Below are 18758 nucleotides of genomic sequence, written 5' to 3' on the forward strand. Positions count from 1 at the left end.
TCCATTGTAATAAACATAAATTTTGGAAAATTTTTGAACAATTTATTTAAGAAGAATAAATGAACATTTTTTAATTAAAATCAAATAATTAGACAGTATTCGACAGTATTTAGGGAGCGTTTATGTAGTGACCCGTCCCAGATGATCACCTACTTAACATAACTAATAACATGCGGTCAATTAAACAAAAACATAATAAAATAAAACAGCGAAAACAACTTAATTATTACAACCCAGTCGAAAGACTACAAATACCCAAAAATATAATATAACCGTATCGAAAAACGGTATGAATAAACCAACTGAAGGAAACCAGAATACCACTCCTCGGAAAAGCTGCAGCCTCTGCCTCATTGATCGCTCCCGCTAGGTCCGTCCAATATAAGGTTTTCCCTGTGGAATTGGATGTTAAAGAAATACAAACGAGGACGTGAGCGATAACAACACTCAATACGAAAGTATGAGTATACACATATTATGAGTAAATGAATGCAAATGTACAGGGTAACGAAAAACTATCACGGAAAAACTCTGCTTATTCAGGAAGGCGTCGTGGTAAGTAGCATGCTGGACCGTCGCATAAAACGGTGGCTCCGATACCAGAATACTCCATGAATATAGGTGAACTAATCCCGTACTAGCTGGTCCAACCATCTACTAAGAAATAAGGGACTGAGCGACCCCAATACAGGCTTATATCAAGGGTACATTCTCGACATAAAATACATATGCACCATAATAATCGTGACATAATAAAACATGCCAGATAAACATGCAAAACATATAACATGCATACTCAACTAAGAAATCTCGGATAGTACATTCGTACATCTAACCATAAACCTAGCAACTCTGGCTCACAAGTCCAAGCATATAAGCAAGTAATTATCATATCATTTATAGCTTACTAACAACCTTAACTAGACTAATAGCTACTTCAAAAAGCTACTAGGAGTCTATACTTGTACATGCTTCCGTCGTCAGCCCGTTGCTGTCGACGACCTTGTCTCTTGGACACAGATCCACAACTATCTCGGAATCGCCCTGCTTGTAAGATCCGAAAATATTAAGTTCTTAATTACGAGATTTAAGATTTAAATTTTGAATAAGAGAGAAAATATGAATTTAAGAATGTATGGAAAATTAGAAATTTCAATTTCGGGTCAGAAATATTTAATTTGAGGATTTTCGGATTTTAAGATTTTAATATCCGGAATTCTTAAATTAAAAGATTAAAAATATTTGAATTGATATTTATGGAATTTAAGATGTGAATTCCAAGATGATAAATATCAAAGATTGAATTTGAGGATGAAATCCGAGCAAGGACCCATTTGCAAATATTGAATTTCAAGGACTAAAATGCGATAAGTTTCGAAATGATTTAATTTTAATCCGAGAATATTTAATTTGAGAATATTTAGAGTTTAGAATTAAATTTTATTATTCTTAAATTATTTAGGATTGCAATTGAATTCAATCGCTTGTTCGAGGACTAAATTGCAATTAGCCCAAAGTTCAGGGACTAAAGTGCAAATAGGTCAATATATATCTCTTTTGTCTTAGAATTCACGTGAGATATCAGAATTCCCAGCCAAGAAAACCGAGAAGGAGGGAGAAAGGGTTCCAAGCCAAATTTTGATCTTTCAACTCCGATATCTTTTGATCCGCCCGGTAGAATTTTCGATTGAACATATATTTGCGATCACAGCTCCGAGTGCTTCGTTTTGACGTAAGTTTTATCAATTTCTACCATATTTGAATTTTATGATGTTTTTAGAATTAAGATTTGATTGTATAAACATGTTCTAGCATATACGACGATAGCATATCTAAGACGGATCGTGAAAAGATCGTCGTTTGAACATGTTTTCGATTTTTGAAAGATTTGTCAGAAATTTGATTTTTAGGGGTTGCATATTTCGAAATTCAGCTGAAGAATTGGTGATGATATTTGAATGATATGATTATCTTAATGCTGTTAATGCCTTTGGGATTGTCGAAATCGTATCGTTACGCCGCCGGTTCAAGATTTTGAATTGTTATGCATTCTCAATGTCTAGAGCTCATCTTTAAGCTTATTGTGGATGAATAAATATGTGATTATGTTGGGAATGAAGATATAATGATATTTGAATCGAAAGATTTATCGGACTCGAATAGTTGCGACGCCGGTTTGAATTCCGATTGTCTTAGCAAGATTTGAACTGAATAAGCTTTAATGAAACATCGATTCAGATTTGAACTTGATGTTTAACTATGTTATAAACCATTTCAGATTTGAATTGAAGATTATCGAAGTCGAATCGACGAGTTCGAGTTCGAATGACTTGAAGTGTTTGAAGTTGAATCAAGAATACCTTCAAGTAGCACTGATTGAAATGAGCAGATTGTATGACCGATTTGGATAGCTTTGAGATGATCAGCATTGGCAACATATTCAAGATGTTTGAATCGCAATGAAAGGTATGAATAGACATTAATAAGATGGGCAGAATAACTCGAGATTGTTTATGATTATCGAGTTGCCTAAAATCACATACACGCATGTTTTAATATATGTTATTGTTTACGTTTACATAGATGGGATAGATTATTCAAGATAGCTATCTTCTTGAATTCTCAGAATATTTATGTAAATGTTTACTTATTTAATTTGATTTATAGTATTTTCTGTATTGAACATGTTTTACATATATTATGTGATACTTACAGATTTGTCAATATCCTTATGTGATTAGATGCTTTGATTGCTTTGTTGGTTTAATTGAGTAAGTGTTCAAGGTGTTTTATAGCATTTAATGCATACATAACATGTTGCATTCATCTTGAACTCCAGCCTGTAAAGCACAGAGCGTTGAAAGGCCTAGAGTGCATATGACGTTTGGAGGGCTGTAGTTGAGTGGCACGGAATATAGACTTACTTCTAGAGCCAGAAGACTCACTATAGTTGCACCAAAGTCCAGGGAAATGAAGTATTCAACTTCACCTCGATTGGGTGAGTTGGTGTTTGTTGAAGATTTTATTTCCCCGGGATCCCAGAACTACGATTTATTGATATCAGATTTGATAGTCTATTCCTTGGCACATGCATTGCAATTATGCATTAACCTAGAGATTTCTATGGTTTAGAATATGCGTTTATAAATGCTAGCATGTTATGTTATTATGTAACGTTCATGATATGAATGAGTTATATGCTTAAATGATGTATATGCATGTTATTCATACTGAGATTTATTCTCACCGGAGTTATCCGGCTGTTGCTTTGTTTGTATGTGTGCATTGCATCAGGTTGGGGCATGATCAAGCTAGAGTTGGCTTGGATAGATCGAGAAGAGTCATAGCATGTAGTGACTCGGGTTTTAAGCAGATGATATGTGTTACGCCTTAAACGCATACAAATCTCGTGTTATGAGATTAATGTTTTTAATGCATTAACAAATCTCATATTATTATGTTTTGATGATTACAAAACTCGGTTAATTGTTACTAACCATTTAAAGTGAGACTTTGCAGATTAGATCATATTAACAATCAAATTCTTGGAAGTTACTTTGAAGTTGTAAAAGAAATGGACAAGGACAAGCCAATATTATAAAGCAGAAATTTGCAAAATTCACCGGGCACTTTCCGGTCATCCAAATCAGATCTCCAACAATGAAAATCAAGATCAGGATGTTCTCAAGCTTCTCTTCAAATTTCATAGCAATCCAACGGCTGGATATGGAGATATGAGTTTTTTTAACAAAGCTGCACAGTACTTACTTCTGCAAGGAATGAACTATGAAGACTCAACTTCAGAAAATAACTGGGAATGCTTCGGTTATTAAAATCCGATCTCCACCGATCACATGGATTTCTATGATGTTTTAAAGTTTGTATCCGAATTTCAAATCAATCCAACGGCTGGATATGGAGTTATGATTTTTGCAAATATGTTGAACAGTAGCTATTTCTGCAAGGAGCTAACTGCTGAAGTATCGGATTCAGAAGACTACTGGAATCGATGGAGGCATCCAAATCCAATCTCCACCAATCACGATCCATTTCAGGATGTTACAAAGATTGTGTGTTAATTTCAGGCCAATCCAACGGATGGATTGTGAGATTCGAATTTTTGAAAAGTAATGCTCAGAACAAAAGCGAGAACGTGATTTTGCGACTTCCGAGATTTACTGGAAATGTTTGACTCGTTAGAATCAAATCTCCACCGTTCAGATTGAAGATCCAGATGTTTTCAAGCTTCAGTTTAAATTTCAGATCAATCCAACGGTTAGATTCGAAGATATGATTTTTCCACAAAAGCTGCTCAGTGCTGGAAAAAGAAGGCAGCGGCGCCTACACTTTGTCTCTACTCCTTGGCTTCCCAATAAACGCTCCAAGCACACAAATTCAAATTCAAATCTTTGCCAACTATAAATAGAGGCTTGCCAAGACCATTTAGAGACATCCCAACTCATCTCTTCTCTCCTTTGCAAGCAATTTCTTACTATCAAAGTGTTTGTGTGATATATTTGAGAGTGTTTGTAAAAATAGTTTGTGAGTTGGTTGTGCTATTGTTGTAAACACTTGAGTGTGAAGCCAAGTGTGTTGTGCTATCGTTGTAAGCACTTGAGTGTGAAGCCAAGTGTTGTGTTGAGGCTATCCTTGGAGCCCTTAAGGCCAAGAGTGTTGAGTTGTATCGGCGCGGTGATCGTGTCAAGTTGTAAGGCTATCCTTGAAGCCATCAAGGCCAAGACGTTCGAAGTGCTAGTGGATCCTTGGTTAATCGACTTAACCAAGAAGGGGAGACGTAGACGATTTATCGTCGAACTTCCATAAACATCTCTTATCCCTTTACTGCTTTATTTACATTACGTATTTATTTACCGCACTTATTTATTTGATTGCTTAAGTCTTCCGCTTGCGTACTTGCATAATCACTTTAAATTGCTAAAGTTGCCAATAGAACCTAAATCCCCCCCCCCCCCCATTAGGTTCTAACAAGTGGTATCAGAGCCATTTGAAAATACTTTTCAAATCCTTTTTATGGCAAACCTAGCGAGTGATTATGCTCAAGGGCAATCTACTAATCGTCCTCCTCTTTTTAATGGCATAAACTACGGGTATTGGAAAAATCGTATGTCCCTATATATCCAATCCGTAGACTATGACCTATGGAAAGTGACGGTGAAAGGTCCCTATACACCTATGAAAATAGTTGATGGGGTTGAAATTCCTAAGGGAATGGATGACTTTTCAAAAAAGGACATGAAATTAATTTCGCAAAATGCTAAAGCTATGAATATCTTGCATTGTTCCTTAGATATGAACGAGTACAACCGGATATCGATGTGCTCATCTGCTAAAGAGATATGGGACAAGCTAGAGATATGTCACGAAGGCACCAACCAAGTGAAAGAAACAAAGATCGACTTACTCCAACTCAAATACGAAACATTTGAGATGGAATCCAACGAAGATGTTGACACCATGTTCCGAAGGCTTACTCAAATCATCAATGAGTTAGCACAATTGGGAGAACAATATCCTACCAAGCAAGTTTGGAGGAGAGCTCTTCGTGCCCTACCAAAAGAATGGGATGCAAAGAGAACCGCCATCATCGAATCCAACAAAGGGGACACTGCCGCCTATGATCTTGATCAACTACATGGGACCCTAAAAACCCATGAGTTAGAAGTGTCCACAAGAAAAGAATCAAAGAAAGAAGATGTCAAGCACAAAGGGATAGCCTTGACTACACAAGTCGAAGAAGATGACGATGATGACATGGCTCTCTTCGCAAGAAAATTCAAGAAATTCATGCGAGGAAACAAATTCAAAAAGGACAAGAAACCTGAGAAAGAAGTGACCTGCTACAACTGTCAAGAACAAGGTCACTACGCCAATGAATGCCCACTCAAGAAGAAAGTGGACAAAGGAAAGAAGAAAGCCCTACTAGCTACCTGGAGTGATAGCGACGACGACGACGAGGAAGCAAACTTCTGCTTAATGGCTAAAAGTGATGACATCGTCTCTGACGACGATGACGAGGTACCTACTTACGATGAACTCTTACATGCTTATAAAGATATGTTTGATATGGTTAAGGTTCTTAGAAAAGAGAATAGAAATCTTAAAAAGGAATTAGAAACTAAGGAGCATGATAACCTTAGACTTAAGGATGACTTAGATCACTTAGAAAAATCTTTCGATAAATTCAATGTGAGTAGCAATAAATTGAACAACCAACTTAGCATGCAGAAATGTAGCTTTGATAAGGGAGGAATAGGCTATGGTAAAAAGTCTATAGACTTTGCTAGTCTAATAGCTAAAGCTAAAATGAGATCAACCCCTACTTGTTCTTATTGTTGCAAATCTGGTCATGTTAGACATAAATGCAGATCATTGAAATATCAATATGTTCAAAAGAGCTATATGAAATGGAGGCCTAAGAGTACTTAACAACTCATTAGTCGGCATTATGAGATCAAAATCTAAGGGAGTTCAATATAGACCGGCTTAAAAATGCCTTGACTTGCGGCTGGTCTCCCTGTTGAACGTTGCTCTGTCCAAGGAAATAGGTTTTTAAAGTGGCCATATGCCCTACCTACTACTGGGAGCACTCTTGGAAAGTGGCGATGATGTTGCTATGAGAGACTGAACTCTTAGAAGTCTATTTTGTATCTCTCTTTTCTAACATTGTGGACCCAAAAGAACTAAAGGGTACCAAAATCAATTATTTTCAGGGAAACAAGAAAAATGCTCTCCCTAGCATATGGTATCTAGACAGTGGATGTTCTAGACATATGACGGGGAACAAGGATCTTCTTCAATCAATCAAACCAAAGGAGAAGGGGACTGTCACCTTTGGAGACAACAGCAAAGGAGTAATTGAAGGCATCGGCTCAATAGGTATATCTAATTCTTGTCTAATTGATGATGTACTCCTAGTGAAAGGACTTAAGCATAATCTACTAAGCATAAGTCAATTGTGCGATAGAGGTTATGAAGTCAAATTCACTCCCCAACACTGCACTGTATCATTTATTAGTGACAAATCCATAAATTTCAAAGGATATAGAAGTGAGAACGTTTACAAGGTCTCTTTAAATAATTTATCTTTATCAAATATAAAAAGCCTTGTATCCGTTAATGTTGATGACAACATTCTTTGGCATAGACGATTGGGTCATGTTGGTCCTAGTACCATCGAAAAACTTTTAAAACTTGACTTAGTCGTTGGTATGCCAAAACTTGATTTGAAACTTGATTCTGTTTGTGATGCGTGTCAATTTGGCAAACATACAAGGGAATCTTTTAAAAGCAAAAATTTTGTATCAACTTCTATGCCCCTTGAACTTCTCCACCTAGATCTATGTGGTCCCTCGAGGAACGCTAGTTTAGGAGGAAAGCTTTATGCGTTTGTCATTGTAGATGATTTTTCACGTTACACGTGGACATTGTTTTTAGCTCACAAAAATGATGCCTTTGAGTATTTTAAAACTTTTGCTAAACGAGTTGAGAATGAGAAAAATCTTTCAATAAAACAGATCCGTAGTGACCACGGAACTGAATTTCAAAATGAGAATTTTTCAAACTTTTGTATAGAAAAAGGCATCGGTCACAATTTTTCTTGTCCTAGGACTCCTCAACAAAACGGGGTCGTTGAGAGGAAAAATAGGACACTAGTAGAGATTGCAAGGACCATGTTATGTGAGCATTCTCTACCAAAATATTTTTGGGCTGAAGCAATGAACACTGCCTGTTACATCATCAATCGCGTATCAATAAGGCCAATTCTCAAGAAAACTCCATACGAGTTATGGAGGGAGAGAAAGCCTAACATTTCATTCTTTCGGGCTTTTGGTTCTAAGTGCTTCATTCACAACAATGGTAAGGACAACCTTGGCAAATTTGATGCCAAATCCGATAAAGGTATTTTTCTTGGGTATTCTACTACAAGTAAGGCTTATAGAGTATTCAATAAGCGCACCTTACTTGTTGAAGAATCAATGCATGTTATATTTGATGAATCTTTGTTAAATATTTCTCGCACTAACAATGATGATATAGAAATACTTGAAGAAGAGATGGTTTCCTCAAGCTTAAATGATATAGATGCTACAGTTGAGGAAACACCACTTCCTAAGGAATGGACACATCACAAAGATCATCCTAAAGATCTGAAAATTGGAAGTCCATCAAAGGGAGTATCTACTCGCTCTTCTCTCAATAATATTTGTAATCATCTTGCTTTTGTTTCTCATGTTGAGCCAAAATGTGTTGATGATGCTTTACTTGATGATTCCTGGATTATTGCTATGCAAGATGAGTTAAATGAATTTAAACGCAATAATGTTTGGGATCTTGTTTCTAGGCCGCATGATAGACCTGTGATAGGTACTAAATGGGTGTTTAGAAATAAACTTGATGAGCATGGCACCATCACTAGAAACAAGGCTAGGCTCGTAGCTAAAGGATATAGTCAAGAAGAAGGCATTGATTATGATGAGACTTATGCTCCTGTTGCCCGTCTTGAATCCATTCGTATGTTACTTGCTTTTGCATGCTCTAGAAATTTTAAATTATTTCAGATGGATGTTAAAAGTGCTTTCTTGAATGGTGATTTGAAAGAAGAGGTCTATATTGAACAACCTGATGGCTTTGTTGATAATTTGTTATCTGATCACGTATATAGACTCAACAAAGCTTTGTATGGATTGAAACAAGCTCCTCGAGCTTGGTATGAAAAACTCTCTTCTTTCCTTATTACCAATGGCTTTACTAGAGGAATTGTTGATATTACTTTGTTTACCAAACATGACAAAGATGATTTATTAATTGTGCAAATTTATGTTGATGACATAATTTTTGGTTCTACTAATGAAACTCTTTGTCAAGAATTCTCTAAGTTGATGCAGGAACACTTCGAGATGAGTATGATGGGGGAACTTAACTATTTCCTCGAATTACAAATCAAACAGTGCAAGGATGGGTTCTTTGTGAACCAAAGCAAATACATCAAGGAGATTCTAAAGAAGTTTGGAATGGAGAACACAAAATCATCATCCACACCGATGAGCACAGCAATCAGACTCGACAAGGATGAAAATGGTAAAACTGTAGATCAATCTTCCTTTCGTAGTATGATTGGCTCCTTATTATATGCTACTGCTAGTAGACCGGACATTATGTTTAGTGTTTTCTTGTGTGCACGATTTCAATCATGTCCAAAGAAATCACATTTGTTCGCCTTAAAACGCATTTTCAAATATCTTTCAAATACTCCAAATCTCGGCTTGTGGTATTCGAAAAATTCTTTCTTTGATTTAAAATCTTATTGCGATGCCGACTTTGGTGGATATAAGGTGGACCGGAAAAGCACTAGTGGAACCTGTTTCTTTTTAGGAAACTGTTTGGTTTCTTGGTTTTCCAAAAAGCAAAACTGTGTTGCGTTATCAACGACCGAAGCCGAATATATGGCTGCCGGTAGTTGTTGTGCGCAAATTCTTTGGATGAAGCATCAATTGCTCGACTATGGCGTCTCTTTTTCAAAAATCTCTATTTTCTGTGACAACACTAGCGCCATATGTCTTACAAAGAATCCGATTCAACATTCGCGCACCAAACATATTGACATTCGTCATCATTTTATTCGTGACCACATCGAACGAAATGAAGTTGAACTTCAATATGTTGACACTAAAAATCAAATTGCCGATATTTTTACAAAACCACTAGATGAAAATACTTTTATTCGTTTGCGTGGTGAACTTGGCATGATTGAGTTGTAATCACTTGTGGACATAAATAAATTTAATGTCATATTAAGGGGGAGCTTAATATAAAATTTGAGCAACTTAATTTTGGATAATACAAATTAATTGTATTTATTCAAAGTTATAAAGCTCACATTTTATGTGAAATTTATGTGTTGCTTTTTAGAAATCATATTTAATTATCATGTTTTGTATTTATTTTTCCAGTCTTTTTGATTATCACAAAAAGGGGGAGAATTAGTTTGGTTAAATACTTTAACTAAGGGGGAGAGTTAGTTTGCTTAAATGCATAGAGAATAAAAAAATTGGTTATTTGATAAACAAACTCTTCTTAACTAATTGTTTAATTTAGGAGGAGTTTTATTCATGCAATTATATTGTGCAAATTTAAATTATTTATTTAATATTGTACATTTATTTCTCCTATTTAACCAAGTTTTGTGATCATCAAAAAGGGGAGATTGTTACGCCTTAAACGCATACAAATCTCGTGTTATGAGATTAATGTTTTTAATGCATTAACAAATCTCATATTATTATGTTTTGATGATTACAAAACTCGGTTAATTGTTACTAACCATTTAAAGTGAGACTTTGCAGATTAGATCATATTAACAATCAAATTCTTGGAAGTTACTTTGAAGTTGTAAAAGAAATGGACAAGGACAAGCCAATATTATAAAGCAGAAACTTGCAAAATTCACCGGGCACTTTCCGGTCATCCAAATCAGATCTCCAACAATGAAAATCAAGATCAGGATGTTCTCAAGCTTCTCTCCAAATTTCATAGCAATCCAACGGCTGGATATGGAGATATGAGTTTTTTTAACAAAGCTGCACAGTACTTACTTCTGCAAGGAATGAACTATGAAGACTCAACTTCAGAAAATAACTGGGAATGCTTCGGTTATTAAAATCCGATCTCCACCGATCACATGGATTTCTATGATGTTTTAAAGTTTGTATCCGAATTTCAAATTAATCCAACGGCTGAATATGGAGTTATGATTTTTGCAAATATGTTGAACAGTAGCTATTTCTGCAAGGAGCTAACTGCTGAAGTATCGGATTCAGAAGACTACTGGAATCGATGGAGGCATCCAAATCCAATCTCCACCAATCACGATCCATTTCAGGATGTTAAAAAGATTGTGTGTTAATTTCAGGCCAATCCAACGGATGGATTGTGAGATTCGAATTTTTGAAAAGTAATGCTCAGAACAAAAGCGAGAACGTGATTTTGCGACTTCCGAGATTTACTGAAAATGTTTGACTCGTTAGAATCAAATCTCCACCGTTCAGATCGAAGATCCAGATGTTTGCAAGCTTCAGTTTAAATTTCAGATCAACCCAACGGTTAGATTGGAAGATATGATTTTTCCACAAAAGCTGCTCAGTGCTGGAAAAAGAAGGCAGCGGCGCCTACACTTTGTCTCTACTCCTTGGCTTCCCAATAAACGCTCCAAGCACACAAATTCAAATTCAAATCTTTGCCAACTATAAATAGAGGCTTGCCAAGACCATTTAGAGACATCCCAACTCATCTCTTCTCTCCTTTGCAAGCAATTTCTTACTATCAAAGTGTTTGTGTGATATATTTGAGAGTGTTTGTAAAAATAGTTTGTGAGTTGGTTGTGCTATTGTTGTAAACACTTGAGTGTGAAGCCAAGTGTGTTGTGCTATCGTTGTAAGAACTTGAGTGTGAAGCCAAGTGTTGTGTTGAGGCTATCCTTGGAGCCCTTAAGGCCAAGAGTGTTGAGTTGTATCGGCGCGGTGATCGTGTCAAGTTGTAAGGCTATCCTTGGAGCCATCAAGGCCAAGACGTTCGAAGTGCTAGTGGATCCTTGGTTAATCGACTTAACCAAGAAGGGGAGACGTAGACGATTTATCGTCGAACTTCCATAAACATCTCTTATCCCTTTTACTGCTTTATTTACATTACGTATTTATTTACCGCACTTATTTATTTGATTGCTTAAGTCTTCCGCTTGCGTACTTGCATAATCACTTTAAATTGCTAAAGTTGCCAATAGAACCTAAACCCCCCCCCCCCCCCCCCCCCATTAGGTTCTAACAATATGTATTGTTAATAACATTTTAGAAGACAAAGAATCTTGTGCATGTTTCTATTTGGTAAATCCTAGTTTATATTCAAGAATGGATGTATTTGAATGTTAGGATTAATTTGTCAATGCATGTATAGTATTTAGCAGCTTGTTAAAGAGTATATTTATGCATGTTCCATGGTTGACAATAAGAGTGTTTCCTGCAGATTTTCTGGAAATACAGCTCGCTCGATCGGTAGGATTTCACCGATCGAGCGAGGCCTTTATTTTGCAAAACAGAGGGTTGAGATTTTATGCCCGCTCGATCGGTAAAGTTTCACCGATCGAGCGAGGCCAATATGGATGCAGACCCAAGAGTTTTTACTTTGTGCTCGCTCGATCGGTAGAGTTTACCCGATCGAGCGGGGCCTTCTTTAAAAAAAAATAAATTTTTTTAGCTCTTGGTTTGAACAATCTTTTATTACATGATTAATTGTCTATTAATCGTTAATTGCCCTAAGATGAGATTAGCAACCCGGGTCCCCACACTGCTAGTGCCCGACCCTCGAACGAATGGCTAAGACGCCCAAGAATACACTAGATAAGATAGGGAAAAGTGTGAAATGAGCTAGGAGAAATGATCTCGGATGACCTATTTATAGGCATCGATCGGATGTTTCGATCCCTGCATGAATGCCACGTTCCAAACTGTGAACGTCGGAAGCTCCGATCCCCACTTCGGACCTTCCGATCCCATGCATGCAGTGATGTGTCCAAAGCCTCTTGACACTTAAGTATACGTCCTAGTTTGGACCCTCTGATCCATGGTTCAGACCTTCCGAACTCCCGCGTGTCGGTACTTCATTGCCACCTCACACTCGATATGCATTACTTAACACTAATCGGACCTTTTGATCTGAGTTTGGACCTTCTGAATTCTTCCTCTGCATCCGATCTTGGCTTGAACAGTTCAATGCTTCCGAACTCATCATCTTTGGACCTTCTGAACCCTTTGGTGGTTCCCAAGTCTGGAAATCATATTCTGAACTTGATTATGCCATTGATTTTTTTTATATTAATAACCTTTAATCTTTTTTAATATTTAACCAATTTAAATTGGTCATCAGGTTACTACAGTTTATAATCAATAAAAAAGTTATTCTTTATTTTCATTACAAAAAAAAAAATTTGATATATATTTCTTCACCCTAGATCTTTCCTTCCGTTCCTCTTCAATTTAAATAATGACTCCAAGCGAGTCGCGTGTTGATTCTGGTTCTTCAAAAATAATTATGATATTTTGATAAATATATTAAAATCGTTAATGACACTCTAATAATTAACCCTTATATTCATTCAAATAAATGAATGAAGAGATGCATTCTCTAATAAGGGTATTTTGTTATTAAAATGTCAATATGAGATCGATCAATCATTAACTTATCAAATAATCTGCTTTAAATTTTAAGATTTATTTCAAAATACCTAATTTAAAAATAGACCTACTCTAAAAATTAATTAAGACGGAGGGGTTTAGAACAATTGCATTAATAAGGTTAGGGTTAACCTGGAGTTTATCCATTGTGCACCTAAAGATAACAATTGCGGGTTTACATATCATAAAAAAATCATATAAATAGTACCTTAAATTAAATATCATTTTAATGTTAAAAATAAGCTCAAGGGTTTCATAACAATTACACTAATTAAAATCGGCTTATATACAGACAATTTTATGTTCTATCCAATTAATTCAAAGGAATTGAACAAAATAACACCCTAAATTACAATAAGTAGGTCTTTTGTGACGTTCTTACAGATCATACTGGTTGATTATGATCCATATATGTATTGAAAAATAATATTTTTAATGAATCAAGTGGGTCCAAAAACCCGTTGCACAAAATTGATCCGTGAAAAGGTCTCATAGGAGTTTTTGTGAATTTCAATTAAGAATAAGGGTGATCATGGTGTAGTTTGGTCGGATTTGTCATAAAATTGTGAAATTGAATTGCCATGTGCGATTCGTTAGAAATACTTTTAAAAATCACAGTTTTTCAAATAAAATAGGATGTGTGATTTTGGGCGCCTTTTGGTCAGTTAGGCAGTTTTTAGAGTTACTATCACGCACCGATCCCTCGCCCGCGCTAGCGGGACTGCACAGTGAGCCCTATAGAAACTACTTTGCATTCGTCATTGATAAGTACATTTTGTATGCATTAGTTCGTGATATTTTTATGTTATTTTGTGTGCATTCATATTGTTTTGTGTGTTTTTATGTGTTTTATTGTATTCATGTGTATTTCACTCTCCAAATTTTCTTTGTAGGAAAAATAAAAATTAAAAGAGTTTTGAAGATAAGAGAAGAGAAGAAAATAAAAAAAAAAGTAAAAAAAAAGAAGAAAAAAACAAGCGCTAAAGAAGTTGGTTGCACAACATGTAGTGCAAACGCACAACATGTAGTGCAAACGGAGAAAATAAGCGCGTTAGCGCATGGAAAAGCAGGCATGAGAAAGCGCAATCGCGCAACAATGCAAGGTGTTTAGTGCATGAAGTTGGCGCTGAAAAGAGGAGCAATCGCGCAACAATGCAAAGTGTTCAGCGCATGAAGAAAATTAGAACACGCGCAAGCAAGCTTTACACCTCGCGCAAGCGTGAAGAGAATTTCAGAGATTTGAGGGCAGGTCGCACGCGAGCGAGCTTATGCCAGGCGTGCATGCGAGAGGAGTTAAAGCACTGTCTTGAAGGATTGCGCGCGAGCGCGATATTTTTCAGGCGCGAGCTCGTGTTCCGACGTCAGAATTATTTTGAGAATTATATTTCATGAAGGAAACAAATTGATACAGGATCCAGACACTATAAATAGGAGATTTTAATATTTTTAAAGGGTTCCAGAATTTCAGACGGAGTCAACGTGGGAGGCGGCTACTGCTTGGGAGAAGATTTTCTCTTCTTTTCTTTTATTTTCTTTTGATTTTTTATGATTAAAAACCTTGTTTAAATCATGAATTTATTTATTGAATAGTTTTCTCTTTCGATCAAGGCCACGTGATTGGGCCAGACAATTTATGTAGAAAAATTGATTTGTTTATTTGAGATTTTCAGACTTGATTTTCTTTTATTGATTATCGAATTTATATTTGTCTTGTGAATTTCTTGGCCAGTTATTTTCTTGCATGTTAATTGATTCTAATTCGACAGATGAGGTTTCGATTTTGATCACTTCGATATTCAACATAGTGTAAAATTGACTAGAAATAGAATTCGGTTTCATTATGCGGTTTGGCTGTAAACTAAATTTTCACAGTTCGTCATGCATTCAAATTTGATTATAATTACGAAAGATTAATCCGTCAATATTGGAATATGTTTGATTGTTCTAGAAATAGTCTTTTGAACAAATTGGAAAATTTTTCGTGAATTAAGATTAAGTCCGAGTCTTAAATCGACTGCTTGTTACATGAATTGTCTGGTACCTACGTGTGTCACTGATCGAGCTTTTTCCAAATTGAATTCAACCTTTAATCTCTGCTGCGTTTTAGTGAATTTAATTTTTTTGCAATTTTATTTACTAGTTTAAAATCTGAAATCGCTCTTTTTGATTAGTCTAGATTAAGTAGAAATAATAATATATTGGTAGTCATATTTATACAGTCCATGTGGATTCGATACTTAGACTCTCTGTCCACTTTAATATTACTTGACCTAGTCCACTTGCTAGTTGATACCGATTTAGCTGGTCAGTCATCGCTTTACTAAAATGATCAACCCAAATTGCTATAGAAGTCCATTGTAGCCCATATAAACTCATAAATCTTTCATTTTTCCCATGTGAGACAGGAGTAACACAATCACTCCTCTTTCAGAAGACGACTTCTTCGTCGCAACCTGACCTTTGATCCACTAGGACCGAGAATCTAGAGATGGCTCCTACAGGTTCAAGAGATGGGGTATCACAATCACCCCTTCTTCAGAAGGCGACTTCTTCGTCGCGACCCGACCTTCGATCCACCAGCACCAGGAATCTTGAGATGACTCCTACAGGTTCAAGAGTTGGCTCCCATCCACGTAGCACATATTTTCTGGGGTCGGCCAGCTGGTGACCGTCTCTGATACCATTCTGTCACGTCTCGGGCTCTAGCCTGCGCGACTGCACAATGAGTCCCTATAGCAGCTACTTTGTATTCGTCTTCGCTTTACGAAAATAATTAGCTCATGTTGCTATAAAAGTTCATTGTATCATATTATAAATTTATTTTAAATCTTTCATTTTTTCATGTGGGATAGATGTATCATAGTTACAGTGATGATGCATGTGCTCTCTTTCTTTACCATATATATTTATCCTCAAATAAAAATATACAATTTTATTTAACTCCAACACAATTTTATTTTACAGACTTGCATGATCAAAGCATGCAAATTAAATATATTATAAAAGTAGAAAATTAACCACTTGTCGTTTGGTTTGAGTGATATGATAAGTAATCCATAGATAAGTAATATAATGTGAATTAAAAATAAATAAGAAAAAATAGTTAATTCATTATTTGATTTGATGGATAGATTATAATTTATTTGATTTAATTGATGTAAAATTATTAATTAATAAATAGATAAATAATATGACGAAAATAAGACGAAATTAATTGGGATAAGTTATACATAGATTAATAATACATTAAACCAAATAATGCCCATCGACAATGATCGATATTCAATTAATTCATTCAGATATTATTCCAGTCTTACAACTGATGAGTAGAGACAGAAGAATAGATGAAACAAAATCAAAATCAAAATCAAAATTAAAATTAAAATTAATTTGAGCACAAATGAAGTTGCATGATCAAAGTTGTCATGCAAGACTGATTAAGAATATCAAATGATCAAACAATAATGCATGGGAAATGAAAGGTACTTGAAAGAAGTACTTCTTGAATTCAGCCTCCGATGGATGGATGAATTTAATTAAATTAATCAGTTCACCAAATTGCATTTTGTCCTGATCTCACCCTTATCAGTTCCGGTGAGCACGTCGATTTTGCCCATCTTCACCATGGCGGCGGCGAACTTGGTAGCCCATGTGTATCCATATTGAGCATTGTTCAACACGATTTTCTTGGTTAAAGGGCTGTTATACAAGGTTTGGTCCGAGGTGAAAAGACCCTTGTTGAGCTTCAAACCCACGTAGTACTTGTTGTCCAAAATCTTAGGGGTCAAAGAATCAAGATTGGTTGTAGGGTTTACTGTTGTGGTCCCATTAACCGGGGGAGGACAGATTGTTTTCAAGAATGTTGCATACTTGGGGTCTAGGGTCGGGTCGACGGTCGGGTATAGACGAGTGGAGAAGGAAGTGCAGTGCGAAATGCCGATGGAGTGAGCGCCGGAGAGTGTGACCATTTCATCAAGGGTCAGCCCTTTTCTGGCGAAGTTGTCTCTGAGAGCTGTGGCATTGAAGAATGGTGGGGGAAGGTTCAGAAGGGGATCCAGTATTAAGGAGACGTTCCCGTCGCGCCGACCGAACGGGACTTGGTAGTATATGTTCCCCACTTTCCATGCACTATCACGAGCTGCGAATGCGAGAATGTCCGCACAGGAAACGACGCCGGGGCATCGGATCTCCAGTTCGGCTTTGGCGGCATCTATGATCTCGAAGCCCCGCAGGCTTCCCTTGTTTGGGATGCTTTCCTTTTCGGAATTTGGTCCATCCAACAGCACAGAAGCATCACATCCCTATAAAATTAAATTATATATATATATCCATGAGCTAATTAAGATCAAATATATATATTATTATTGAAAAACAACAAACATCTAAGATGATCATTAAAATTAATATATATATATATTTATATCCTACTTACCCGGACGAAGCAATCGTGGAAATGCAACCTTATAATGCCAGCAGCAAGGCCAGGGTTAAGCCTAACGAATTTGCTCACGTACTTCTGCACTATGAATTCTGCCGGAGGACAAGACTGCCTGTAAAATCCCACCCTAAATGGTGACTGCAACTTCAGCGGCACCGCATAAACCGAACAAGATAAAATGAATTCTCGTTAGAAATACTTTTAAAAATCACAGTTTTTAAAATAAAATAGGATGTGTGATTTTGGGCGCCTTTTGGTCAGTTAGGCGGTTTTTAGAGTTACTATCACGCACCGATCCCTCGCCCGCGCTTGCGGGACTGCACAGTGAGCCCTATAGCAACTACTTTGCATTCGTCATTGATAAGTACATTTTGTATGCATTAGTTCGTGATATTTTTATGTTATTTTGTGTGCATTCATATTGTTTTGTGTGTTTTTATGTGTTTTATTGTATTCATGTGTATTTCACTCTCCAGATTTTCTTTGTAGGAAAAATAAAAATTAAAAGAGTTTTGAAGATAAGAGAAGAGAAGAAAAGAAAAAAAAAAGTAAAAAAAAAGAAGAAAAAAACAAGCGCTAAAGAAGTTGGTTGCACAACATGTAGTGCAAACGCACAACATGTAGTGCAAACGGAAAAAATAAGCGCGTTAGCGCATGGAAAAGCAGGCATGAGAAAGCGCAATCGCGCAACAATGCAAGGTGTTTAGCGCATGAAGTTGGTGCTGAAAAGAGGAGCAATCGCGCAACAATGCAAAGTGTTCAGCGCATGAAGAAAATTAGAACACGCGCAAGCAAGCTTTACACCTCGCGCGAGCGCGGAAGAGAATTCCAGTGATTTGAGGGCAGGTAGCACGCGAGCGAGCTTATGCCAGGCGTGCATGCGAGAGGAGTTAAAGCACTGTCTTGAAGGCTTGCGCGCGAGCGCGATATTTTTCAGGCGCGAGCTCGTGTTCCGACGTCAGAAATATTTTGAGAATTATATTTCATGAAGGAAACAAATTGATACAGGATCCAGACACTATAAATATGAGATTTTAATATTTTTCAAGGGTTCCAGAATTTCAGACGCAGTCAAC

General features: G+C 36.5%; 1 protein-coding gene across 1 annotated transcript; it reads right to left on the minus strand.

The window, feature by feature from the left end:
- Window positions 1-16789: 16789 nt before the first annotated feature.
- Window positions 16790-18033, minus strand: LOC140888400 (peroxidase 5-like). The gene is made up of 3 exons (XM_073296077.1): window positions 18027-18033; window positions 17677-17867; window positions 16790-17545 (listed from the first exon to the last, which is right to left on the minus strand). Exons 1-3 carry the CDS (start codon window positions 18031-18033, stop codon window positions 16790-16792), a joined length of 954 nt encoding a protein of 317 aa, XP_073152178.1.
- Between the last annotated feature and the right edge of the window lie 725 nt (window positions 18034-18758).

The sequence above is a fragment of the Henckelia pumila genome, chromosome 3, assembly GCF_033568475.1.
Source record: "Henckelia pumila isolate YLH828 chromosome 3, ASM3356847v2, whole genome shotgun sequence".
NCBI classification, from domain to species: domain Eukaryota; kingdom Viridiplantae; phylum Streptophyta; class Magnoliopsida; order Lamiales; family Gesneriaceae; genus Henckelia; species Henckelia pumila.